Source organism: Adiantum capillus-veneris, chromosome 16 (genome assembly GCF_014529385.1).
Source record: "Adiantum capillus-veneris isolate H3 chromosome 16, ASM1452938v2, whole genome shotgun sequence".
Taxonomy (NCBI): Eukaryota; Viridiplantae; Streptophyta; class Polypodiopsida; order Polypodiales; family Pteridaceae; genus Adiantum; species Adiantum capillus-veneris.
In genome coordinates, this window is record NC_140946.1 from 18,988,996 (window position 1) to 19,013,078 (window position 24,083).

The following is a 24,083-nucleotide window of genomic DNA, read 5'->3' on the forward strand; positions in this document are numbered from 1 at the left end:
GGGCGTTTAGAGGCTTCCTTACATCTATATAAGGAGGCCTTCTCATGAGTAATTCGGTAGAATGGTGTGCACACTTGACGCACACAACACATCCTTGTTGAAGGATTGTTAGTCCCTTGTATTCGTACTTGCTCTAGTTGTCTAAATCGCCATCTAAGCTCTACCTTGAGAGTGCATGGGTGGATGACGCCATCACTTTGTAATAGTGTGCTAATCTAAAGTTTTTGATTGCCACTAATCTATTTTGCATCGTATCTCTCTCTACTCTCCTTGCTACTAGATCCTTATTGTATTCCGCATTTCTTACAGTCCCTCTCTCGCCAGGCGACTCGTGGAAAATGCATTGCCAAGAGATCTCCTAGCAGTTGAGGAAGGTCTTGCCCCATGGGGTAGGAGCGGGAGGGGATGGGGAAGCAGGGGGGGGGGGGGGGGGGGGGGGGGGGGGGGAGGTGGACGACTCAGGGGGAGGAGGGGTTGTCGGTGGTGAGGCTGAGGTGGAGGGTGGAGCTGGGGCCTCGTCTTGCTGAAGAGGATGGAAACGGTTCTTTGTGGGAACCCACTGTTGCTGGCCTGGAGCATGGCGATCACCCGGAGGGCCAGGCTGACGTGGTGGCCCCTGTCGACGCCAACCACGGACTTGCTGCCAGCCCTCCTCTGTCCGGGCTCCAGGCTCGGAGGATGAATCTGTCTGAGCACCCTGGGTCTCTGTCTGCTGATGTTGGCTAGCCTTAAGAGACTGGGGCTGAGTGTGAGGTGAAGGTCAGGGCCTCCTCCGTGAACACGCCTTCGTGAGATGGCCCATCTGTCGACAAATGAAGCACTGATTTGGGAGGCCCGAATACTCCACACTTTGGCGGAGCGAACCAGGACTCACCCGAGGTAGTAGAATACCCTTCGGGAGCCAACCAGGACTCACACGAGGTAGTAGAATGACGAACTCCATACCCTAGCTTATTCCTCATTCATATTCTCCGATCATGACCTCAACGGTCCTAGTAGGTGCGCCTGCTCTAGAACAAATGATAAGGGGGGAACTCATAAAGTCCTGTAGGCCCTCCTTAACTCACGGAGGGGGAGGTCAGCACTTGGTACATCACTCCTCATGCAACATGCGGCTTGACATACCCTAACAATTCTCGTACTGATCGTGAGGAATTACAAGCTGCAGATTTTACGTCCACAAAACACCCGAGTCCTATTTCAGAAAATTTGAACATGCGTGCAAATCAGATAATGTATGGCTCCGGCCTTACTACTGGACACATAGTTCCTACGATACTAGGGCTGCCATCGCAGGGATGAACAGTACTAGAGCTGCCATCGCAGGTGAGGGCTGAACACCAGGGGCCTCCGTTGCAGAGCTTTGTGTCTTATGAAGCTTGAGAGGGGCTCGCTGCCTTGCACACTCTCGAAGGTGACTGGATACAACCCTTAAGAGTAGAGGACCTACACATAGAGGATCCATACAGAGATATATCACTACTTTTTACAGAGGGACTTCATTGGATAACAGCTGAAAATTAAGCACAATGTGGGCATTCTTCTTGATCGAGCCATCCAGCTTGGCTGTTCAAGGATGTGAGGATCTTCACATCGTAGACGAGGTCTACATTGGAGGCTACGGAGCATCATAGAGCGACATCTTTGATTTTTCTATCTTCATAGGGACCTTATATCATAGTATTGCTCTGAGCAAGGTTTCATCTGACATGCCCATTTGTACTTTTGCAGAATTGATGAAACAAACATCCCTCCCAGGCATCAGCGTCTCATATTAGTACAATGTCCTGCTGATGCAAATATAAGTAGGATTAAAGATTGTTGGTGTGTAATATCTGATTAATATTTTTTTTCTGTTCAAGGTACAAATCCTTGACAAAGTGATGCTGTTGGCCTGATATTTTATTTCTGAGATGGACAAGGTGTTTGTTATGATAGGCTGTTATTCAAGGAGGTCTGTTGCAAAAAGGTCTATGCTCAGTCCAGGATGAGAGTGGAGGTACGGGTATGTTGTAACACCCTTAGAGAGGCTGTTTGAAACGTTCTAACCAAACTTTTTTTCTTGTCTGTTCGTGCATTTTTAGGGCTTGTCGTGAAAGTTGTTGATCCTCAACCGGGCGAAATCATTGTCGACTGCTGTGCAGCTCCAGGCGGGAAGGCTCTATTTATGGCTGCATGTTTAAAGAATCAAGGCAGGTCTACCATTTCCAAATCCTTTTGAAGACTCTGATTGTGTACAAGTCTGAAGCGGATGTTTATTCTGCTTGTCTGTGTGAATGTGCAGGTAAGGTAATTGCGATCGATATACATAAGGGTAAAATGAAGTTGTTGCAAGAGGCGGCAAGGCATCTTGGCGTTGAGCATGTTGTGACCACGGAACTTTCTGATCTCTGCAGCTTCGTAGTAAGACTTGGAGAGGCAATTAGTGCTCATCTATTGTCTGTCTTAGGTGCTTTAATGTCATCTTGTCATGGCATGTAGGTTTGTAGTCCGAGTACAGCTCCTTAAGTGAATTTACGAATTTTGGTCTTCCTCATTTTCAGGATAAAAGGCATCTTTCAGCAGACAAAGTTCTAGTTGATGTACCTTGCAGTGGGCTAGGAGTCCTGTCCAAGGTACCAATTTTATAATGGACAAGATCTATTTTTCCTATTGAGGTTGTTTCAATAAAAGTCTTCACTGTTTTCTTTTTGTGGCTAGGTGCATACTTCGTGTCTTTTTAGCTAATTTGATTCATCTTTAGGCATTCAATGATTTCTGAGTGCATTTGCCATGGAGATGACTTTAGTAGTCTACTAACAGGTTTAGCCGAGTGGTTCTACTGTTTTCCTCTTGGAATTTATTGTAGGTTCATGCCTGACTTTGGATTCACTTACTAATCGCGAGCTCTGAAACTTGATTGTAAAAGAAAATTTGTATGATAGAATTTGTATGCTTTATTGGTGAAGAAGTCATTGGATGTGCACCTGATGCAAAGAGATTGTGTGTTTTTCTGGACTTCAGAGAGCTGATTTGCGATGGAGAAAGACTGTAGAGGACTTTGACGAGATGGTCAGGCTCCAGAGTATTTTGCTCAGTGCAGCAGCACAGTAAGTTGGCACGTAAATGCATGTGCACTCAAATGCAGCTTGTCCACCACGAGGTTGTATCTGTCTTTTTGGTAGGCTAATACACCACGTTGTGGGGATCCCATGAAATAGTAGTAGAGTCTACTACTGTACCTCCTGTCCTGGTGTGCCCTTGGTGTGGGAAGCATGTCAATCCACCTGATCTTTGCCACTATGCCATCCCGTTCTATACAACGGGATGGTGGGGGTGCTCCCTGCTCCAAGAGATGGTCTCCATAGTGTCCTTTATCTGGCCCTCAGTACTTCAGGATATATGGGTAACTCCCATAACCTGGGCCTCCACTCTGTGTAGTTTCTCCATCCCTCATAATCATATAACTTGCAATGTCACCTCTATAAGTGCGTGCAAGTCTCTGATGAGGAAGTCCCTCCTCTAAGATGACATATGAGGATCCTCATGGTGAGAAGTAACTCAAGGCTTAGGGTTTAGCATATCAATAGAGCTTGAGATAGTTGTAGAGTAATCCACCTATGTCCAATCTCGATCTCCTGGGCTGGTACACCTCTGAGTCGTCCCGTCGATAGTGAATCCTTGAGCATCTCAAAGTGCCCTCCCTTGAGATCTTCCTGTTTTAGCAAACTCCTGATATCCCTCCACCCCCAGGTAATTCTCTCTCTAGACTTTGATTTGTCTCTCCCCTCATCACATTCTCCAGTCGTTCAAGTTGTGCCCATATTGAACCATTGCAGCTCCAGACTGCAATGCGGGGAAACATTTCCTCATGGCGGAAACAGTGCGAGGTGTGTTTCCCCTATCTAGGAAATCATGTAATGGCGCGATTTTACACTCAGCGAATGGAAAACACGACTTTGTGCTCTTCCATGAGCGATCCAGGTAAGGTTGCAACACATGAGCTGAGTTCAGCAAGTGACACTATTGAGATGACCTGAGGCATCATTAAGAGTTTTTTGATCAACAGTTAATGTAAGATTTCAGTCACAAAGTTAATCCCCCCCCCCCCCCCCCCCCCCCCCCCCCGCCAAACCAAAAAAAAACAAAAAAAAACGATTGCAAGCTCGCAGGTTTCTGCAATGTCTTTGGCTTGCCGCTTATTTTAATTAAACTCTGTTTAGCAATGCTGAACCTTGTTTTTTGACCCAGCAGGTTGGTGAAGCCTGGAGGTGTACTTGTTTATAGTACCTGCTCTATCGAAGCAGAAGAGAACGCAGAGCTTGTTTTCCATTTTCTGAAGCATCATCCTGTAAGTTGGGCAAAAAAATCATAACTCTGTTTGTGAAACTGATATTGGTAACCATACAGTTAGCTAACAAAAGGTATTTCGTTTGAGAAGTCAGAGGCTTTAGACACTAAAGCTTAAACAAGGTGAAGGCTGCAATAATGATCAGTAATATTGTTTTAGGACCACTGGTTTCTGAGGCTTTGAAGTAGACAATTAAGAGTCAAATGCTGTGCATGGGGCAAGTTACTGTGGTCATTGATTGTTGACTTGGAATCTGCATGGACTGGCTGATGTGGCAATTGAAATCACGTCTGACGTGCAAGGCAGTATGGACGCTGCTGCTGTGCCAGGATACAGATCATCCTTATGCAGATGCTTTTGCGATTGCAAATGCTTTTAGTACCAAACTCAATGTAGAGGCTTTTTGAGCAAGACGCTGTGAATCGCTAGATGAGCTATTGCAAAAACATTGTTGTGGCCTTTCTCTTGGACTCTGATATTCTTGGGGTGCAATAAGAAGATGAATTGCTAGACCTACACAGAGCTTATGGGAAAGACAGAGATTAGCAGACTCTGATTCTCTTTGATAACTGGGCGAAGGCAAAGTTTACCTCCTGAGTGGTGGCAACACAGCTGGGTGTGAAGCCCAAGGAGATGGGATGAAGAATGGATGTAGCTTAGACAGCATTAGGGCATGGGGTAACAGTCACCCTATTGGTAGGTGAACTCGGTTTGGATGTCCAAGGGTATGTTGGACAAGAAGACTTCCACCTTATGTCTTTGGATGGGTGTGAAGTCTTACTACGAATGCCATCGCATAATGAGAAGCATGCATTGATTAATACCCGTGCTAGGCAGTTGCACTTGAAATATAGAGGAAAGGTATTGTGTTGGATAAACTTCTCAAAGGGGAGTCTCTTCCAGTTGTATTTACTTTGGCAATTTCCAAATTGATGAAAGGCCCTAATTAGCATCCTTAATTTTTGTCGGACAAATTGAAGAAAACTCAATTTTCTCAATTGGATGACAAATGCTTGAATTTTTTGAAGTTGTACTTGTAATGTTTTTCTGAGAATTTGTCCTGAATACCTCCACCTCATAGACCCAAAGATCATGCTATTGGCCTCATTCCAGACGTTCATCCCCCTTACAAAACTTTACACAGGTTGAGTGCATGACAACATGAGGAGATCACAAATTTGGTCAATGACTTCCTGGCTAACAACTTACCAACCCAATTCTGCACCATTCTGTTCTCCAATTCTTCCAGTGGAAAAGAATTATGGATCATGGAGCATTTTTCAGTTCTCAAGACATTAAATAAGATTACCATGAAGAATCATTTTTTGATCCCAGGAGTAGGTAATATTTCTGACCAATTACAACGGTCAACTTGGTTTAGCAGAATTGATCTGAAAAGTGGGTATAATCGAATAGTGCCAGGAGATGTACTAGGAGCTGCTTTCACGCCTACATATTTTCAGAGGATATAGAAGATTTGTTGGGATACTTTGGTGACATTATCTTATCCAGATTATAAGCTAACATAGGGAACATTTGAATAAAGTGTTTGTAGCCTTGAGGCAGTAAAGATTGATTATAAAAGGAAAGAAGAGTGAACTGCTCATGAGAATAAGCAGCATTCTGAGATTAGCCGCCATCTTTTAGTGTTCATGATGCGTGGAGCTTTTTGGGTATTGTTCCAGATGTTTGCAAAGATTGCAGCTCTGCTGCACGAGTTGCCCAATAAAGGTGTTCATTTTAATTAAAGGAGAGAAATCACATCTTTTGAGCAAGTTAAGGAGAAGGTCACTACACAACCTGTTTCAAGGATGCATGATCTATAGAAGCCTTGTGAAGTCCATTGTTATGCTTGTGGTAGCAGCAGAAGAGCCTCTCAAGTTTATGGGAAGGAGATTTTGGCAGTTACCCATGCTTTGAGCTCATGAAATTATTCTCTGCTGGCTTGCCAATTTCACAGTCCATACAGATCATCAAATCTTACCTTACTTTCTAACGCAGACAAAGTCCTCTGAACAGAAAATGAAATGCACAGATTTTCTTTCACTGCTCCATTTCTGGATTCTACATGTCGCAAGAGATCATTAGCAGTGTGCTTTCCTTTTAATCAGTCACGTGCTGAGTTAACTGACTTGGCAACACGCTATACACTTTCCCCAAAAGAAAGTAAAACTCCACGAGCTTGTCAAAAACTGAGGCGTATGGCCAGTCAACTGTAGCGTGAATACTGCAAGCACTACTGAATAGCAAGCAAGGGTGATATAAACAACTTACACATGGCAATCAGAAAGGCCTTGAAGAATGACCAATCTAAGCTCTGGTGTGCCCAAATCTCCATGAAGTGGTTGGAAACACGACTACCATCAACATTTATGCACCACATTTATATTGTCCATATGCCCGGCGGTAAGCATAGAAAGAACCAGTGATCTCAAAATGGCTCATCAAGAAAACACCTGACAACATACTCCTCATGACCCCCGTCACTCATATTTCAGTTTTGTATCAACACACCCGCGCGGGTTGGAATTGAGGTTGGTTGGTGGGACGTGGGGTTGTGCATTGGAAGGCTGCAGAGGCCTTTGCAAGTCAGAGTTGAAGATCCAGTCACATGCATCTCTTACAGTAGGCAGGCAACAGAATATCGAGTCTCCTCATAGGGAAGAGGAGTTTGACCATTCAGCAGGCTTTGCTTCACATTTAAATGTTCCATAATCCATGTGGTTTCCAGCCCACTTCTACACTCTTGGCTCATCGATATCTCTTGATACACCTATGAGAGAAGGGCCATTATATGTGGACATCTTAAGGTCTAGGAGAGAGAGAGAGTGAGAAAACTCTAGAGCTCCCAAAAACTTTGGCCATAGATCTACATCACTGGAATATAAATACAAAAGTTGGGGGAATGGGTCCCTTTATATGGAGTTGCCTGGCTTAAGGTCTATGAGAGAGAGAGAGAGAGAGAGAGAGAGAGAGAGAGAGAGAGAGAGAGAGAGAGAGAGAGAGAGAGAGAGAGAGAGAGAGAGAGAGAGAGAGAGAGAGAGAGAGAGAGAGAGAGAGAGAGAGAGAGAGAGAGAGATGACATGGCACGACAAAGTTCTGCGCCCAAAGATACTGGCCCCAAAGACTGGCGCACCTTCTTTGAGAATTAGGCCATGAAAATTAATTTGTAGGCCCCTGGCCTTTGAAAGCACTTTACATGAAAAGCGTCAAGTCCAAAAGCATCCTGTCCCAAAAGCTGGCGCCAAACACCCCCAATGCAAAACGTAGAAATCCGTACGGTTGCCACAACAACAGTCATCGCGAAAGGCAGGCGTCCATACGAGTGCCACATCATCTGTCCTCTATGCTATTTTTGGGTGTGTGTGTTCTTGCTTTATTTTCATGCCTTGTGTTACAAAGGCCCCATTGGACAGGGTCCCGAAAGTTGGTGGGAATTAGGGATGTCATAGCTGTTGTCCAAGCTATGCATGATAAAGGTGATAATCTTATTCTTCGTGTTTGGACAAGTAGCGAAGTTGAGGTCACATATTGTCAAGTTTTGATCTTTGTACTTCTTTGGTTATTTTCAGCCTCTTCTTCGTAGGTTTGTAGTAGTATTCATTTCTGGTTTTTAGCTTACATTAGGACTTAAGATTTTGTTCCTCTAGAAGTTGTTGTGTGGAGTCTGATTTCTAGGATTAAGTCTTTGAGATGTCTTGTTTAAAGTTGAGTACTTGTTTCAAGTTTTAGTGAAGTAAGCTGCTTCAAATTATTTTGCGTATGCCTTTTCTAAATTTTTAAAAAGTAAATAATGGTGTTTTTTAAACATCTAGTTTTGTTTAGTAAATAATGACTTGTTTTATCTAGTTTTGTTTAGTAGCAATTGAAGTGATTTTTTTGTTGTTGTTGTTGTTGTTTTGTTTTGTTTTCTTGTGTCCCTTGCTTTTGTAGTTTTATGAGTGTTTTATCCCCTCTTATAATTCGTGAGTTCAGACTATTCTGAACTTATAAAGGTATATTTAAAAATAGGCCCCTCGGCAAGACTTGTAAGTTGGTAAAACTTTTTCTGCCTCTTTCACTAGTGCTTTCACCGCTGTCTGGAGTCCATCCTTTAGGTCATACCATGTCATCACTTTGTGACATACCCCCCTTTTAAAAGAATTGTAATCATCCTCGATTACGCCTGCAAAATAGACATACGACAAAAACTAGTTCAACAGACTCTAAGTACTGACCCACTAGACCACATTTATCCAGCACTTGCACGAAGACGACAACCATTGAAAATTGACATCACATTCACATCACTATCGCCGTCGAGATCTTAGATGAGAATCATGATCGTTTTAACTTATTTAGCAATCACATCCGGACCGCGTTGATCCCTGATGGATGTCTTGATTGACTAAATCTCAGGACTATCATATCCACATCACCCCTCCTGTGAACAAGATAGAAATGCTGCAATCATTTCGTCTTTTAAACATACACTAAAAAGATGCACACATGAGAGCACACATGTGACAGATTCATTTCAGGAATTCCCATTTCAAAGTACTTTACAGAAAGTCGTTCAGTAGAATATTGTCAGCCCGTGATTATCCGAAATCGGTGACTTTATTCCATTGAGGTAACTTGTGACAAAGGAGCGGAGTAACTCCCCTCTTTTGCAGTCCGCACCGCACCAGATTCAACGTGCTGATTCATTGATAACTGTTGGAATATTCGGTGCTAGATCAAAAGCGTCAAGGTAAAGCTCTCAAATCTGAGTATTTGCTAGGTCCTCCTCCTCCATCCACTTTGCATCCAAAGCCGGGTAGTTCTTGAACTTGACCCCACAGAGAGCAATGCTGGAACAGGAAGTTGTCCAGTAGAGGAGAAAGTACTGGCACGACAACAAGATCAAGGTCATCCGGGAACTCTAATCCGAAGGATACATCATTGATGTTCTCTTGAATGAGGAAAGGGCCGTAGTATCGCATACTCACTTTGGAAAAGGTCGCTCCTTACCTTCCTTTTGCGTAGGCTTGCCTTCTCAAACCGTAAAAGCACCCAATCATCCTCCTTCAGCTGTAAGTCATGCCGATGCTTGTCAGCTGCCTTCTTATGCTGTGCTTGAGACTTCTTGAGAGCTTCACGCTCCTTTGCGAAAGTAGTGTCCAAATCTTGAGTGTACAGATCTGCTTCAAAATCTTATCTTTGGTGCTTAGAATAGGTGGAACCTTCTTAACACCCTCGATAATCTCAAATGGTGCCTTCCCCGTAGACGTATGAACGGTGTCGTTGTAGGCAAACTCCGCCTATGGAAAATACTTCTCCCATTGAATCTTCTGATTAGAGATATATGACTTCGACAAGTCCAAAACCACTTAATTTGCTATCTCTGATTGCCCATCAGTCTCTGGGTGGAACGAGGACGAGAATTGTAGCCATGTACCAATTTTCTCCTAGATTGCTCCCCAAAACAAACTTGTAAAGCGGGGATCTCTATCTGAAACTATAGACTCGGGCATACCATGTAGTCAAAAAACGTGTGAGACAAACAGTTTAGCCAAATGATGGGGTTGAACTGTCTTTTATATCGGAATAAAGTGAGCATGTCTGCTGAATCTTTCGATGACTTTCCAAATTCCATCATGCCCACCCTAAGTCTAGGGAAGATAAAAAATGAAGTCCATTGCTATACTTTCCGACTGTTGGCTAGGTTAGGTAAAGGTTGTAGAAGACCCGGTGCCTTATGCATGTCAAACTTGACCTTTTGGCATACTAAACAACTGCGAACAAACTCGTCCACATCCTTTTTGAGCCTCGGCTAGTAGAAGTATCACTCCACACCTTTCAAGGTGGTGTCTATGCCACAATGGCCCGAAAAAGGTGGACAGTGGCACACTCTCAAAACCTTTTTCCTCAATGTCTGTGTGTCACACAATGTAGTCTTCCTCATCAAGTAGCCTTCCTTGAAAGAATAGCCTGTAATTGTCTTCCCACTCCGTCACCGATCAAAGATGTCTGCAAAATTTGGATATGTGGCGTACGGATCGAGCATATCCTCGAAGTTCTGATGGTGTATTTCAAATAGCCGAAATCAGTGGCTTGCGAGACAAAAGCGTCTGTCACCAAGTTCTTTTGTCTCTGAACATGGATGATTTGAAATTGAAATTACGACAAAATATTTACCCACCTCATTTGTTTGTCCGAAAGCTGGTTCTGAGACAGAAAGTATCGCAAACTATGGTGGTCAGTGAACATTGTAAAGTCGGTTTTGAGCAAGAAATTTCGCCACCGAGTAAGAGCATGGATAATTGCCCAAAAGCTTCTTATAAATCCGTGCAACCCCTTCTGTTCTTGAAAGCTTTATGCTCTCATAAGCTATAACATGGCCTTCCCGCATTAATACCGCTCCTACACTGAGACTACAGGCATCATAGTAAACTTCAAATGGGTTTTGCAAGTCTGGTAATACCAACAGTGGACCGGTTGTCAACTTGTCTTGAAGGCTGCAATTTTAGATGGTCCCCAAGAGAGAGGAATCTTTTTTTTTTTTGTGTCAAAATATGCAAAGGAGAAGCAATCTCCGCAACTTTTCAAATGAACCGCCGATAATAAGAGCACAAGCCCAGAGATCTTCGAGCTTCGTGTACATTCTTGAAATCTAGCCAATCTCGAATCGTGTCAATCTTGGCCGGGAACATTTTTACACTTATAGAGACAATGTGGCCCAAAAAGTGTATCTCTGGCAAGAAAAATTGGCTCTTTTTCTAATTAACCACCAATCGATTCTACCGCATTGCCTGGAAAACCTTTGACAGATGGTGTCTGTGCTCTGCCTCAGTCTTGGAGAATACGATGATGTCTTTGAAAATGCTGCCCACGAATGACCTATACTCTCAAAAATCCTATCCATCATCCCATTGAACGTTGCAGGAGCATTTGTGAGACTGAAAGGCATCACGACATAGTGGTACAATCCAAAGGATGTCCTGAACGTGGTCTTGTATACATCTCCAAAAGCGATCTTGATCTGATGATGGCCACTTTTTAAGTCGATCCTACTGAAACATATAGAACCTTGTAGCTTGTCCGTCGATCCTTGGTATTGGAAACTTGTTTTTTAAGGTGATTTCGTTGAGAGATCTGTAGTCAATGCACATTCTCCAAGATCCATCTTTTTGAAAGATTAACAACATTGGCGAAGAGTAGTTGATGCACTAGGTTGAATGAGACCCTTCTCTAGAAGCTCTTTCTCTTGCTTCATAATTTCCTCGTTTTGGGCTCTACTAACTTGGTTAGGTGGCCGGTTAGGTGGCGTAGTACTGGAAATCAAGTCAATGCTGTGATCTTCAGGACGCTGAGGAGGTAACTCTCCCGGTAAGCCGTCAGAGAAACAATGAGCTTGAGCTTGCAGAAAGTCTTATTGTTCCTTCTCAAAGTCGGACGTTTGATGTTTTCATGTCATCTCTCTCGTGTTAGTAGATCGAGCAAACAAAGAGAATGGATTTCATTAATTTTAAAATGGCCGAAGCCGATACAAGTGGCACGGACTCGCCCTTTTATTTTACATCAAGTACTATATTTCTACCCTTTTCATTCTTCAAAATCGCTTTCTTCGCCGTGTAGTCGACCACTACGTCGTTCTTCTGGAATCTAGGGATTCTCAAAAGTACATCACACCCCTCCAAAGGCATAATGTAAGAGTCCTCGTATCCTAAATACCCTTGACAATGTAACTAAAATTTTTCTATGACAAGTGTAATGCCATCATCTCGTCTTGGTGCCGCTAGAACTGCTTCAGTCGGTGGTCCTATTTCCTTTGGCGTAATTCCAAGTCGAGCCGCCAATTCAGTAGAGATAAAGTTGTCCTTGGATCCTCCGTCAAAGATGAGGGCCTCTTGATCTCGTACTTTGCCCCACGCTTTGCATAGCATTGTACTTTCGTCGATTTACTCAAGGTCAGTCCCCACAAAATCTGCTACCAGTCTTGCTTTTGTCTTTCCTTTCTTTGTTCGCCTCTCTATTGCTTTGGAACTCTCTGGCTTGTCCTCTGACTGATCTTTAGTCGCTTTATTGGGGCACCTGGCAAAAGCACATGCCCTTGTTTCTCGCATCTATAACATTTACCCTCTTTGTAGTGTTCGGTGCGTTGCTCTACTGACAATCGAGGGTTGAAGGTTTCTGTTGCTTTCCCTATCTTCTGTTATCACTGTCCGATTCTTGTTCAGTCCGAACTGCTACATGCTTGTCTGTAGGGTGCGTAAGAGTGCCCCTGTGCATTGCAAACCCTTGTTTGGCATGTCCCATTAGTGGTTGCATGGACTCGAACTTCTGCTGCTGCACACAATATTTTTTATACCTCTCTAGGTAGCTGACAACAAAATCGCTCAATTTGCTACTTGAAGGTGACTTTCTTGAAAGAAGAGGCCGGTAGAAAAGTATCCCAAAATCTGTGATAGTAGACATCCAATGTGCCTTCCTTGGTCATCCTCAAATGATTCCAAGCTGTGATCACAACACGTTTGTATTCTTGTGTGAGCCATGAAGAAGTGAAAAATCGCTTGATCTGTAGACACTTCGTTGGTGCTTCCCTTCGTAGAAGTAGGGTAGACCACCAGGTTTGTACGTTCCCCTTGAGATAGGACGCTACTCTCTGTACCTTGGAATGCTCCGAGTACCGTCCTCCAAAGTAAGTGATGTCAAAATGTTGGATAAAAGTGAGGGCCTTGTGGGTATCATAAAGTCGGAAAATGTATCAAATTATAATGCTTGCCCACCCTCCTAGAAATCCTTGGGCTTCTTGCCCTTATCCTCGAGATGGTTGTACTGGTTGGCTCTGTATAGATACTTCTTCTTCGTTGCATACATCGGCTCTTCGGATCCAAGCTCTCGGAAAATGACAGGTCCTCATATGAATTGTCAAAGTGCTTCGGAGATCTTTTGCGGGAGCTACTCTTCTTTGCCTTCTCTTACCTTTGTTACATCTCTGCGTCTTTTCCCTCTTCGTGTTCGTTCTATCCTTGTCACTAGAATCCGAGGGAGAAGAACTCTCCAAACTGTCAAAAGAGGACGAGGATGAACTGGAAACACCCTTGAATCGCACACATTTCTTTGTCTTTCGGGCATTCTCAAGAGTAGATTTCCGTCCCAAGTAGCCAGGATAGTCTGCTGCGCGACTCTTCTTCCATGGCTGTTTGTTGATCCTCATGAGTCTGTTGACTCGCCGCTGTGCCGTTTCATCAAATTCATCCTCTGAGTACACCCCTTGAGTTGGTGCTGCCAATGTTGTTGTCTTCTTCGAGGCTCACTTTAGAGGTGAACGAATGGCGGTACGGCATCGATAATACATCTCGTCAAGTTGGCGCTTGATAAAAATTTCTGCGTAGTGGGGATCCTTAGAGTACTAAAGCATCTGTTGAGCACAAGAGTCGACCTGCTGTTAACGTTGCATCTCCATTCGTATTTGGTAGGTGGAGACGGACCATACTCTTCTTCAGAATGTTTAGAGGGTGGTCCGTGTCCGTTTGAATCCCCGTTGTTCTCTCTCGAACATGAGTGATCGAATGCCAGTTTCCTCTTGATTGGATTTGTCGATTGAATCCATGTGTGTTGCAAGTAAAGGTATCCGATCCTTTGTAGAAGAAGAATCGTCTTAGCTCTGATACCATTGCAATGGACTTGGACACTCCAAGCCGAAGATCTAGTGCAACATACGCGAGAAAACTGGGAGAACTAAGCAAAAATTGAGAGAGAGACGATACGGCACGACAAAGTTTCGTGGCCAGAGATATTGGCCCCAAAGACTGACGGCCCTTCTCGGTATGTCTTTATTATTATGCTTCACAAAATACAATTTCCGAGGGTCCTCTTCTCTCAACAGTGCTCCCAAGCCAATCTGCCTGAGAATGAGGCCTTGGCAATTAGTTTATAGGCCTCTCGCCTTCAAAAGCACTTTGCATAAAAAGCGTGAAGTCCAAAAGCATCCTGTCCCAAAAGCTAGCACCAAACACCCCATCACAAATCGCAGAAATCCGTACGGCTGCCACGTTAGCACTCAATGCGAAACGGGGGCGGCCATACAACTGCCACATCATGCGTCCTCCATGCAATTTTTGGGTGTGTGTAATTTTCTTTATTTTAATGCCTTGTGTCACTAAGGCCCCATCAAACAAGGTCCCAGAAGTTGGTGGGAACTGGCCTTTCCCATAAGTTGGTGGTAACTAGCCTTCAAAAATAGGCCCCTTGGGAAGACTTGTAAGTTGGTTAAACTTCTTCAACCTCTTTTGCTAGGGTTTGACCCCTCTCTGTCTTGAGTCCGTCCTTTAAGTCATTCCACGTATCACTTTGTGACGAGCACCCATCGCAACTATTGGAGGGGGAACCAATCCAAGGGAGCTGGCTTGAAGGGATATTATCATGTATAGTAGAGGTTTGGTGAACATATCAACAGGGTTATCTTACGTAGAACAATTTTTAAGTACCTTCCAAGGTCTTCTCACAAACAAAGTGATACTATATATCTATATGCTTGGTTTGGGCATGAAACACCGGGTTTCTCACAATTGCTATACAACTCTTATTGTCTAAATAAATCGTGGTTGTGTGTTGTGAAAAATCAATGTCCAAGAGCAAACTGCGTAACCGCACAGACTCACAGTAGCACTACAAGCATCGTGATACTCCGCCTCTGTGGAAGATAAGGCAACTATAGTCTTTGAATAATGCAAGAGCTGAGGAGCTTGCTCCCTAGATGACTTGGTGGGCTTTTGCATGAAAAAACTAAGAAATCCCAATGAGAAACTGATGTCGAAATTGGCTTTGGAGTCATGGCACGTTTGCATTGCCCAATGCATAACTTTCTGTGGAGTGACACACAATCGCGAGTTTATAGGGACATAATTATCTTGCCTAGGAAGGAGGTAGGCTTGGGGATTATTAATTGAAAGATGCAGAGCAAGGCATTGCTTGCTAAGCTCATAGTAAGCGGATTGTTTCTTGGAGTGAGCCTTGCAAGCAATTTTTATAACACGAGTCTCTTCACATTGTGCGTCTATGGATAGCGATGGCGCTTGACCATCATACTCATCTTTACAGATGTACCTTTGGATATGTCTCATTTCTCACCCTTTATGTTCTGCTTGTTGAGGAGTTGGATGGATTTGCCTCATGTACGTACCTTGTTGTGTGGAGGAGGTAGAGAGGCAGCTACTTGTTAGGAATGCATATGTGATAGATTCAGAGGGTAGACAGCTAGGTGAGAGGACTCACATTAATTGGGCTAGATGGGATGACGGTCCGGCAACATCCTTACATCGTTGGTCAGATGCTTCCTTGGTTGGTGCAGTGGTCATTGGCGCCACCAATGGGATTCACAGAGAGGTTGTTGCGCATATGAGAGGGATTGATGTGGCTATTCCTGCTTGTGGGCATGACTACATTGGGGGATAGACTATTTAACTCTCTCATCAGGATTGGTGGGTGGTTTGTTACCCTCACTTTGGACACCCGATTGTTGTGCAGCATGAGACACAGGTGTTTTGCATTGCAGAGATTGGTTATCATGGCTATCACATGAGATTGGCTTCTCAGAGTGAGGTGGCTCTTGATCAGCGCCTAGATGCTCATTGACAGCCCGTTCGAGTGGTGGGCTCTTTAGGGAGGTGCTTGTGTTGACCTTGTTTTTGCAGTAGAGTAGCACCACTTCGGAGGCTATGAATTTGGGAGGGATGATCACTAGTTGAGTTGGATTGCGATCCTGATTAGTGGTAGTGGCCTTCTTTAGAAACTGATGAGAGCCCTCTTTCCTTTCTTCAATACACTATATCCCTTGCGAGAAGGATGACCTTGAGGACACAGCAGCCCCTCTTCACTGTCCACGTGAGCAGTCAGAGTTGTGGTGAGATAAGTGCACCTCTTCGGCCTTTTAGTGCCAATTTTGGTCATACATTTGAGTATCAAGATCAGCCGCCGGATATGCTATTTCATCTGGATTGTTGTGCATGCAGGATTGCTTGTTGGCACTTGGGCTGTCATGATTAGACTTGCCAAAGATGTACTTAACAGCTTGAGTGCTTAAGGCATTGTTACTAGGTTAGTTCATATGCTCGGCCAATGTGGAGGGCAGTTTGCTGTTTGCTGATCAGAGTGGGCATTCATGAGGGGTTTGTGATGTAGGGGGAAATTGCATGGCTTTTGTCATTTCCGAGATTATACTCTCTGTTACTCGCACAAAATTGGCAAATAATTGAACTTGAAGAGGGGGGGGGGGGGGGGGGGGCGGGGAGAGAGAGAGAGAGAGAGAGAGAGAGAGAGAGAGAGAGAGAGAGAGAGAGAATGATGATGATGATGATGTATTTACGTCCTTGGGGGGCCAAAATGACCCATGGGACCCAAAATCTCATATATGAGACTCCCCCCTTCCCATGTGAAGGAGGGGACGTGTCATGATTCTGTGGTGATTTTGTTTGTGAGTGTGGTGTGATGTTCTAGCACTTTGGCAAGATAGATGCCTAGTGCTACTGGAGAGGGATGTGTTCTTGAGAGAAGCTCCTCAAATGTAGTACATCCTTGAATAAGTTGGGGAAAGTCGACCCGAATGTGTGCATATGCTGGACATTCAAGGGTTACATGTGCCTCATTTTCCAATGAATTCAAGTTGCATTGAGTGCATCTCCTCATGTTTGCATCAATATTCAGCCATCCTCCCGTTTCACTTTTGAGCATGTGTGATCTTGTCCGCATTAAGGTGATGGCCCGTCTCGCACGGTAGGACATGGGTGTCCTGATATGTATTTGGGTTTCCGCGGTTTTGTACTCTTCCCAGTATCTCGTGTTTATGTGCTTGCAATAGTATTCAAACTTGGACATGTGCATTGCATTCTTCCATTTGCTGTGGAGGGCCTCAAGTAATTGTAGTTCAAAATTTAGCTCGTGCTCATGCTCGGTACCTTCCTCTACATGCATGTCCACATGTGCTCCCACATTCCATTTAGAGAACCATTTCCTGATGTCCTGAACAAGGCTAGAGGTGAGAAACTTGCTTTTGTGGTTCTTTTGCGGCTTACATCCTACCTCCCATGCTATGTGAGGCAAATGGTTATTAGGCATCGACTTCACCTTCAAGAGATATCTATGCATTCTTTGCAAAGCAAGCATTTCCAATGGTCTTTGTCTAGTCTCCAATAGCATCACTGAGTATGGTGTTGTGGTTTTTATCCCCATATGTCTACATAAGAACTTTTTCTGAATTTTCTCAATGTCATTCCATGTGCTGGCCGGAATACTTGGTCCCCATACCTCTACCCCATACAATAGCGTTTGGACCACACACGCATTGAAAGCCATGGACTTTATTCCCCACCTTCTAGTGACGCTTTGTTTGCACATGTTTTCAAACTCGTAATACCTTGCTTGTCCTGCTTTAATTCTTGTTTTTGCACATTGTCCCCATCTATGATTCTAGGGTATAATGATGCCCAAGTATTTAAAGCTGTCCACTGCTTGAATCTCTTGCCCATCATACATAAGGGCGGGCAGATCCTTTGATTTGTGTGTACAAGTCGCCATACATTTTGTTTTTGTGACATTCACTGAGAGTCCTGTGGCTTTGCAGAAAGTACGTACCGCATCCAAAAGTTTTTGCAAGAGAGACATGCTATGCGCTAAAAGAACTACATCATCAACATAAATGAGGAGTAGCAAAGTAATGAGACCTATGTTTGGTGCATCTCCATTATCTTGCGTCATTTGGCAGATAAAGTCCTCATGCTCATCTATGCATAGCCCAAATAATGTTGGGGACAAAGGACACCCTTGTTTGACTCCTATTGTGCTAGAGAACTCTTTGGAGAAGCCTGTTTGCATTTTCAGTTTACATCGAACCGCATGGTATAGGCGTGCCACCGCAACCCTCAAATGTATGGGAACCCCCATGGTCTCCATGCGGGACCATAACCCATGACGAGGTACCGTATCAAACGCTTTCTTAAAGTCCACAAAACAGCAGTACATAGTTTCCCCTTTGAGTCGCGCCTCTTCCATCATAATCCAGATTGTAATCAAGTGATCTATGGTACTATGTTTTGCTCTAAAACCTGCTTCACCGATAGCCCTCTTTCCACTATTTTCAGCCCATGTGCTAATATCTTTTTCTATCAGACTCCCAAAAAGTTTTTCCATGCAAGACCCCACCATGATGGTGCGGTAATTCGTGAGTAGGTTACGGTCTCCTCCTTTAAACAAAGCTTTGACCCAATTCTCTTGCCAATCTTCAGGCATGCCTTGGTGGATAGCTTGATTCATCATGCAGTGTATCCATTTCTTAGCTTCATTGCCCGACCATTTCAACATTTCGGAGTTGAAGTGCAAAATGTCAGAGGCTTTCCCAGTGGCTAGTTTTTCCAAACCTCTCAAAGCCGCTGCAAAAGTTATAGGTTCCTTAGTGTCAACCTGAATTTCAGCATTCATCATTATTTGAGCATCGATTGGAGCATAGAGTGTTTGTGCATATACATACATTCCGTCCATGCTGAAATTTCCCATTATATCCTCCTTTTTTCCTTTCATGTTGCGCCATGAGAGAGAGAGAGAGAGAGAGAGAGAGAGAGAGAGAGAGAGAGAGAGAGAGAGAGAGAGAGAGAGAGAGATTATATTAATGTCTTCAAAAGGCCAAAATGACTTATGAGACCAACCTGATACAAAATAGTGAATCTGATATCATGTCTGGGGACAAAAAGACTAAAACAAAAATACTACTATTGCTAGAATCCATCCTCATCTGCACTTTGGATGTCGAGAGAGTATGGCTCGAATCCTCTGCTGTAGTCTCCGTCGATGCTGTGTAGCCCCTCTCCTCAATCGTGGCCTTCTGGATCTCCGTATCTTCTGGATTATTTGAGCATCGATTGGAGCATAGAGTGTTTGTGCATATACATACATTCCGTCCATGCTGAAATTTCCCATTATATCCTCCTTTTTTCCTTTCATGTTGCGCCATGAGAGAGAGAGAGAGAGAGAGAGAGAGAGAGAGAGAGAGAGAGAGAGAGAGAGAGAGAGAGAGAGAGAGAGAGAGAGAGAGAGAGAGAGAGAGAGATTATATTAATGTCTTCAAAAGGCCAAAATGACTTATGAGACCAACCTGATACAAAATAGTCATGTCTGGGGACAAAAAGACTAAAACAAAAATACTACTACTGCTAGAATCCATCCTCATCTGCACTCTGGATGTCGAGAGAGTATGGCTCGAATCCTCTGCTGTAGTCTCCGTCGATGCTGTGTAGCCCCTCTCCTCAATCGTGGCCTTCTGGATCTCCGTAGCTCCAGTGCTCGGTCGATGAGAGTGCCGGTAGTGGTCGAATGAGTGTGGGCCGAGCTCTGTAGTGATGGTTGCTCCTGTGGCTATCCCATATCTAGTGAAAAGAAATTTGTAATCTGTCTTTGGGACTGTCTCTCTCTAGCTCTCCCCAGTAAAGTGTCTCTATATCTGTGTAATTCAAGTAGATATAGCCCAAGACATCTCTGATCCTCATAATTAATGACCTTAGAGAAAGGACCGAAACCCTCTGTGAATAAGCAGTGGAAACGGCCCCGAATCTCATAGTACAATGTGCAATGACATATGTAATGTAGCTCTGGCTCTGGCTCTAGGTGGCATAAGCGGCATATCCTGCTGTGTGCTGGTATCCCTCTGAATCTACCAGTCTCAATCTCCAGCTGATGTGAGGATGTGCGTATCTGACCAATGGCACACCGCAAACCATGAGACATATGTGTGTCCATGTAGCTGGGTCGAATCACAAAACCATCTCCTGTGAGGTGGAGAAGATGCTCTCTATAGAAAGCCATCTTCGTGCCCAACTCCTGTGGCGGCTCTATCCATATCCTCTTGGTATCCAGCTGGATCAGGTTCTGACGAATGAGTCTAGTAATCTCCACCCGTGTAAGAGACATTGAGGGTGCTTGAAAAGAACAATGGAAAGGGGGCAGCCTGTCCATGGTGAAGCCATGCGTCTGAAACCATGATGTCATCTGTGCATACTAGCATGAAGTGTCCCACCTCGAGCTAACTGTCTGGAAGACTCAAGGGCCAGTCTAGCATATGTGTGTCTAGTCGTATCGCACAAGTTGTGCACAAAGGAGACTGATCTGGTAAGCGCCTCAATCTCCATAGGAGGGCAGCTAGCTCTGCTCGAATGATAGCGTGGGGTACGGAGGCCTTGGCTCTGATCAGTCGAGAGATCATAGATACCAAGGGCCTCTCCATATGTCTCCAACCATCCTGGCCTACAGAAGGTCCCCATATCTGCACCCCATACAACATAGTTAAGGCTACTAAAGTATCAAAGAGCCATAACTTATTCCGAGGTTTTTGGAACTGAACCTGCGAACACATCCTCTCCAAGCCTCCCAAGGCCGCATAAGCTCTAGTCAGTCTAGTCTCTGCTGCTCTCCTCAAAGAAAACCTTGGCCCAGTGAAGACAACCCCAAGGTAAGTGTATGCATCTGTATACTTACAATCTCCTGACCATATGTGAAGCTCGGTGCTGATCTCCTGATCCACTGTGGTGTGGTGTTAAACACCATAACCTTGGTTTTACCAAGGTTTATAGACAATCCACTATCCTTTGCAAAATTGTGTAATGCATCCCAACTGTCGCTGCATACCCTCGTTGAGTCAGAGATCAACACAATATCATCAGCATATAACAACAATGGGATCCACGTCCCTGCCAGCTGGGCACCTCTATCACCCTCTCTGTCAATGTAATCAGACCCCTCATGAACATACAGACCAAATAGAGTAAGTGACAATGGGCAACCCTGTTTCACCCCAATGGTGGAGTGAACTAAATCAGATATCCCCTCTGGGGTGCGTACATGTCCCATCACTGATCTGTATAGAGCCATAATCCCCCAAATCAACACTATGGACACCCCCATCTCCTGCAGTCTGCGCATCAATCGAGCTCTCGATACCATGTCAATCCTTTGCGGAAATCCAGAAAGCTACAATAAATCCGTCTACCATGTGACTTGCCCTCCTCAATGATGGCTTTGAGTGTCAGAATATGATCAAGAGTGGAGAAACCCCTCCTAAAACCGGCCTGGCCCTTTGCCCGTAGACCCTCACCCTCTGCCCAATTACTCAACTGTTTCTCAAGAATGGATGCATACAACCGTGCCAATGTGTGCCCAACCATAATAGTGCGGTAATTCCCAGGCTCTGTAGGATCACCTGCCTTGAAGATAGGCACAATAGTAGACAACCTCCAAGTCTCAGGTAACCCCCCACACATGGCACGATTGAACACCACTGCAAGAACCTCTACCAGCATATCTCTAGCATGTATAAAGTGCTGTGCTACTAGACCATCATGATCATATGCCCTGCTGGTCCTCATCCTGTCAATGGCTCTCTTTACCATCTCAGTGGTAAAGAAGGTGCTGCTAGGTGGGCATGACTGTAGGATCTGGAAGGGAGTCCTATCCAAGAACTGTATATAACGATGTCGCATACTGGCCCCACACATCGGGAGAAGTAATCACTGGGGGAGGGGAGTGCTCATGAAAGAATCGCCATGCCTCTCCTGAGTCTCTACTCAAGAACAACTGATACAAGTATCGCTCCATCTGGGCCAAGGAATCTCGTTTCTTCCGTCGCACAAGGCGCCGGGAAGCAACCCAAGATTGTTTGTAAGTGATGACTCCTAAAAGAAGATCTCTCTGGAGCAAGGCTCCCATGTCTCTGCACTCCTCATCTACCAACTATTCTGGGGCATGGTCCCAGAATGTCGTCTTTGACCCGGCTGAGTGTGTGGGTATGCCTCTTTTGCATTGCTCTATGGAGCTGAGATATGGGGACCTTCATTGGATCATCACGGAAGGACGGGTCGCACTGATGGATGGGGAGACATGGAGAAGCCTTTGGTCTCTATGATTTCACGGCTCATTAGAGCCAAGGCTTCAGTACCACGTGCCATTATCCGAGTAGAGCTAGCTGCCCCCCCACTAGTGGTTATTGCACTCACCAGATCTGTCTCCTTCATACACCGCATGTGGGAACTTCTCAGAGACGGATATGCCCGCCTTGCACTTGAGTCCTCTCGACAGTTAGCCATGCAGGGAGATACAACATGCTAGTATGGGGAGATGACATCATGGTTTCAGGCGCATGGGTTCAGCATAGACAAATTGCCCCCCTTCCAGTACTCACTGGATGCACCCTCTCTGACTCTTACATAGTCCCAAATCACTAGGCTCATCCGCCAGGACTTGACTCAGCTAGACACCAAGAGGACATGGATATAGCCAGTACAAGAGCTGGGCACGAAGATGGCTTTCTACAGAGAGCATCTTCTCCAGCTTACGGAGGATGGTTTTGTGATGAGGCCCAGATACATGGACACCCACGTCAATTGCAAGTTGACATGTGTGTGAAAAGATAAATGAAGTACTCCAAAGATCCGAAATATGTGAACCATCTGAAGGACTACCTGCTTGATGAGAATCACTCTAGATGGTGAGAGGCCATTGATTCTCCTCTGAAGACGGTAATGAAATAGAAAGCAAAGCCGAGTGCAGAAGCGGTACTCGTAGAAAGAGTTTTGACAAAGCTCTTGAAAAGAAGATGAACCAGTGAATGACGCTTTGGACCATGTGGAAGGCTCGATGTGCCCAGATTCTAGGCTCATAGTCCTCTGCTACGTCCACCATTTTGACAGCCATCTGGACAGAGCTGCTGCATACTCTTCGTAGTCTGTGGGATTCTTGAGCCGGCTCCTCCAGGGCAGCGGAGCAGCGTTGATGCGTCTTTCTTCTTACATGGGTGCGGTTGTCAGTTCTTTTTTGTCAGGATCACGGTCACATCACATGGCATTATGCACCCCCACAGTGGTTCATTTTACATTCATCATACAGACCACCTTGATGCTTACATAACCTACACATTGTCACTCCTCGTTTCTACTTCCTCTGGGTGATAGGCCATTGAGCATCTCCAGAGGTCTCTTACGTTCACAAACTACACACATTGTCACACCTCTTTTATACTTCCTCTGGGTGATAGGCCATTCAGCATCTCCCGAGGTCTCTTACGTACACAGAATACAGCCTCTTTTTGCGCATGGGCGCGCGCGCGCGCGCACACACACACACACACACACACACACACACACACACACACAGAGAGAGAGAGAGAGAGAGAGAGAGAGAGAGAGAGAGAGAGAGAGAGAGAGAGAGAGAGAGAGAGAGAGAGAGCTTATTTGTAACTCTCGTGGGTATGTCCAGGAGTTCACACTGGAGTCTGTGGAAGGATATGTACCCAGTCAATTTGTCACCCTAGATGGTTTCTTTGCATCATTACCGCATCGACATCATATGGATGGGGCATTTGCAGCTCGATTACAAAGAAAATACTAATTTATACTCTTATGTTCTGTGCTTTTCTTATTAAGTAAACAAACTCTAGTGTAATTCGTGATGCATTAAAAGAAGGTTATTTTTCTGTACATTCTTGGATGAGCATTTTCCTTTGGGAAGGTGACTTGGAATGTAACTCAGCTGTTTAGGCACACCCACACAAATGCGCCTGTATTAGTCCACTTCTATTTGTATCATCTCTCTCATTTTCTTGCCTCCTTTGGAAGGAGAGGTTTTGACTTCATAAGTTGTTGGGAGGTTTGGCGAGCCCACACCAGGCTCGTCTTTTACACCATTGGCTTCAGCAAAAGCTCTCCCATGCTCTTCTTTCACATCTTCGTCTTGCGTATGTTGACTTAGGATT

General features: G+C 44.7%; 1 protein-coding gene across 1 annotated transcript in view; it reads left to right on the forward strand.

The window, feature by feature from the left end:
* The window catches only part of LOC147438659 (NOL1/NOP2/sun family protein / antitermination NusB domain-containing protein), a 101,674-nt gene extending 77,866 nt beyond the window's left edge, over nucleotides 1-23,808 (forward strand). Inside the window, exons 10-16 of the mRNA XM_086484682.1 lie at nucleotides 1,939-1,999; nucleotides 2,085-2,192; nucleotides 2,285-2,403; nucleotides 2,544-2,615; nucleotides 3,004-3,089; nucleotides 4,234-4,330; nucleotides 23,588-23,808. Coding sequence (XP_086340808.1) covers nucleotides 1,939-1,999; nucleotides 2,085-2,192; nucleotides 2,285-2,403; nucleotides 2,544-2,615; nucleotides 3,004-3,089; nucleotides 4,234-4,330; nucleotides 23,588-23,719 — 675 coding nt within the window. The 3' untranslated portion in view covers nucleotides 23,720-23,808. The remainder of the gene's footprint in view (nucleotides 1-1,938; nucleotides 2,000-2,084; nucleotides 2,193-2,284; nucleotides 2,404-2,543; nucleotides 2,616-3,003; nucleotides 3,090-4,233; nucleotides 4,331-23,587) is intronic.
* Nucleotides 23,809-24,083: the final 275 nt, after the last annotated feature.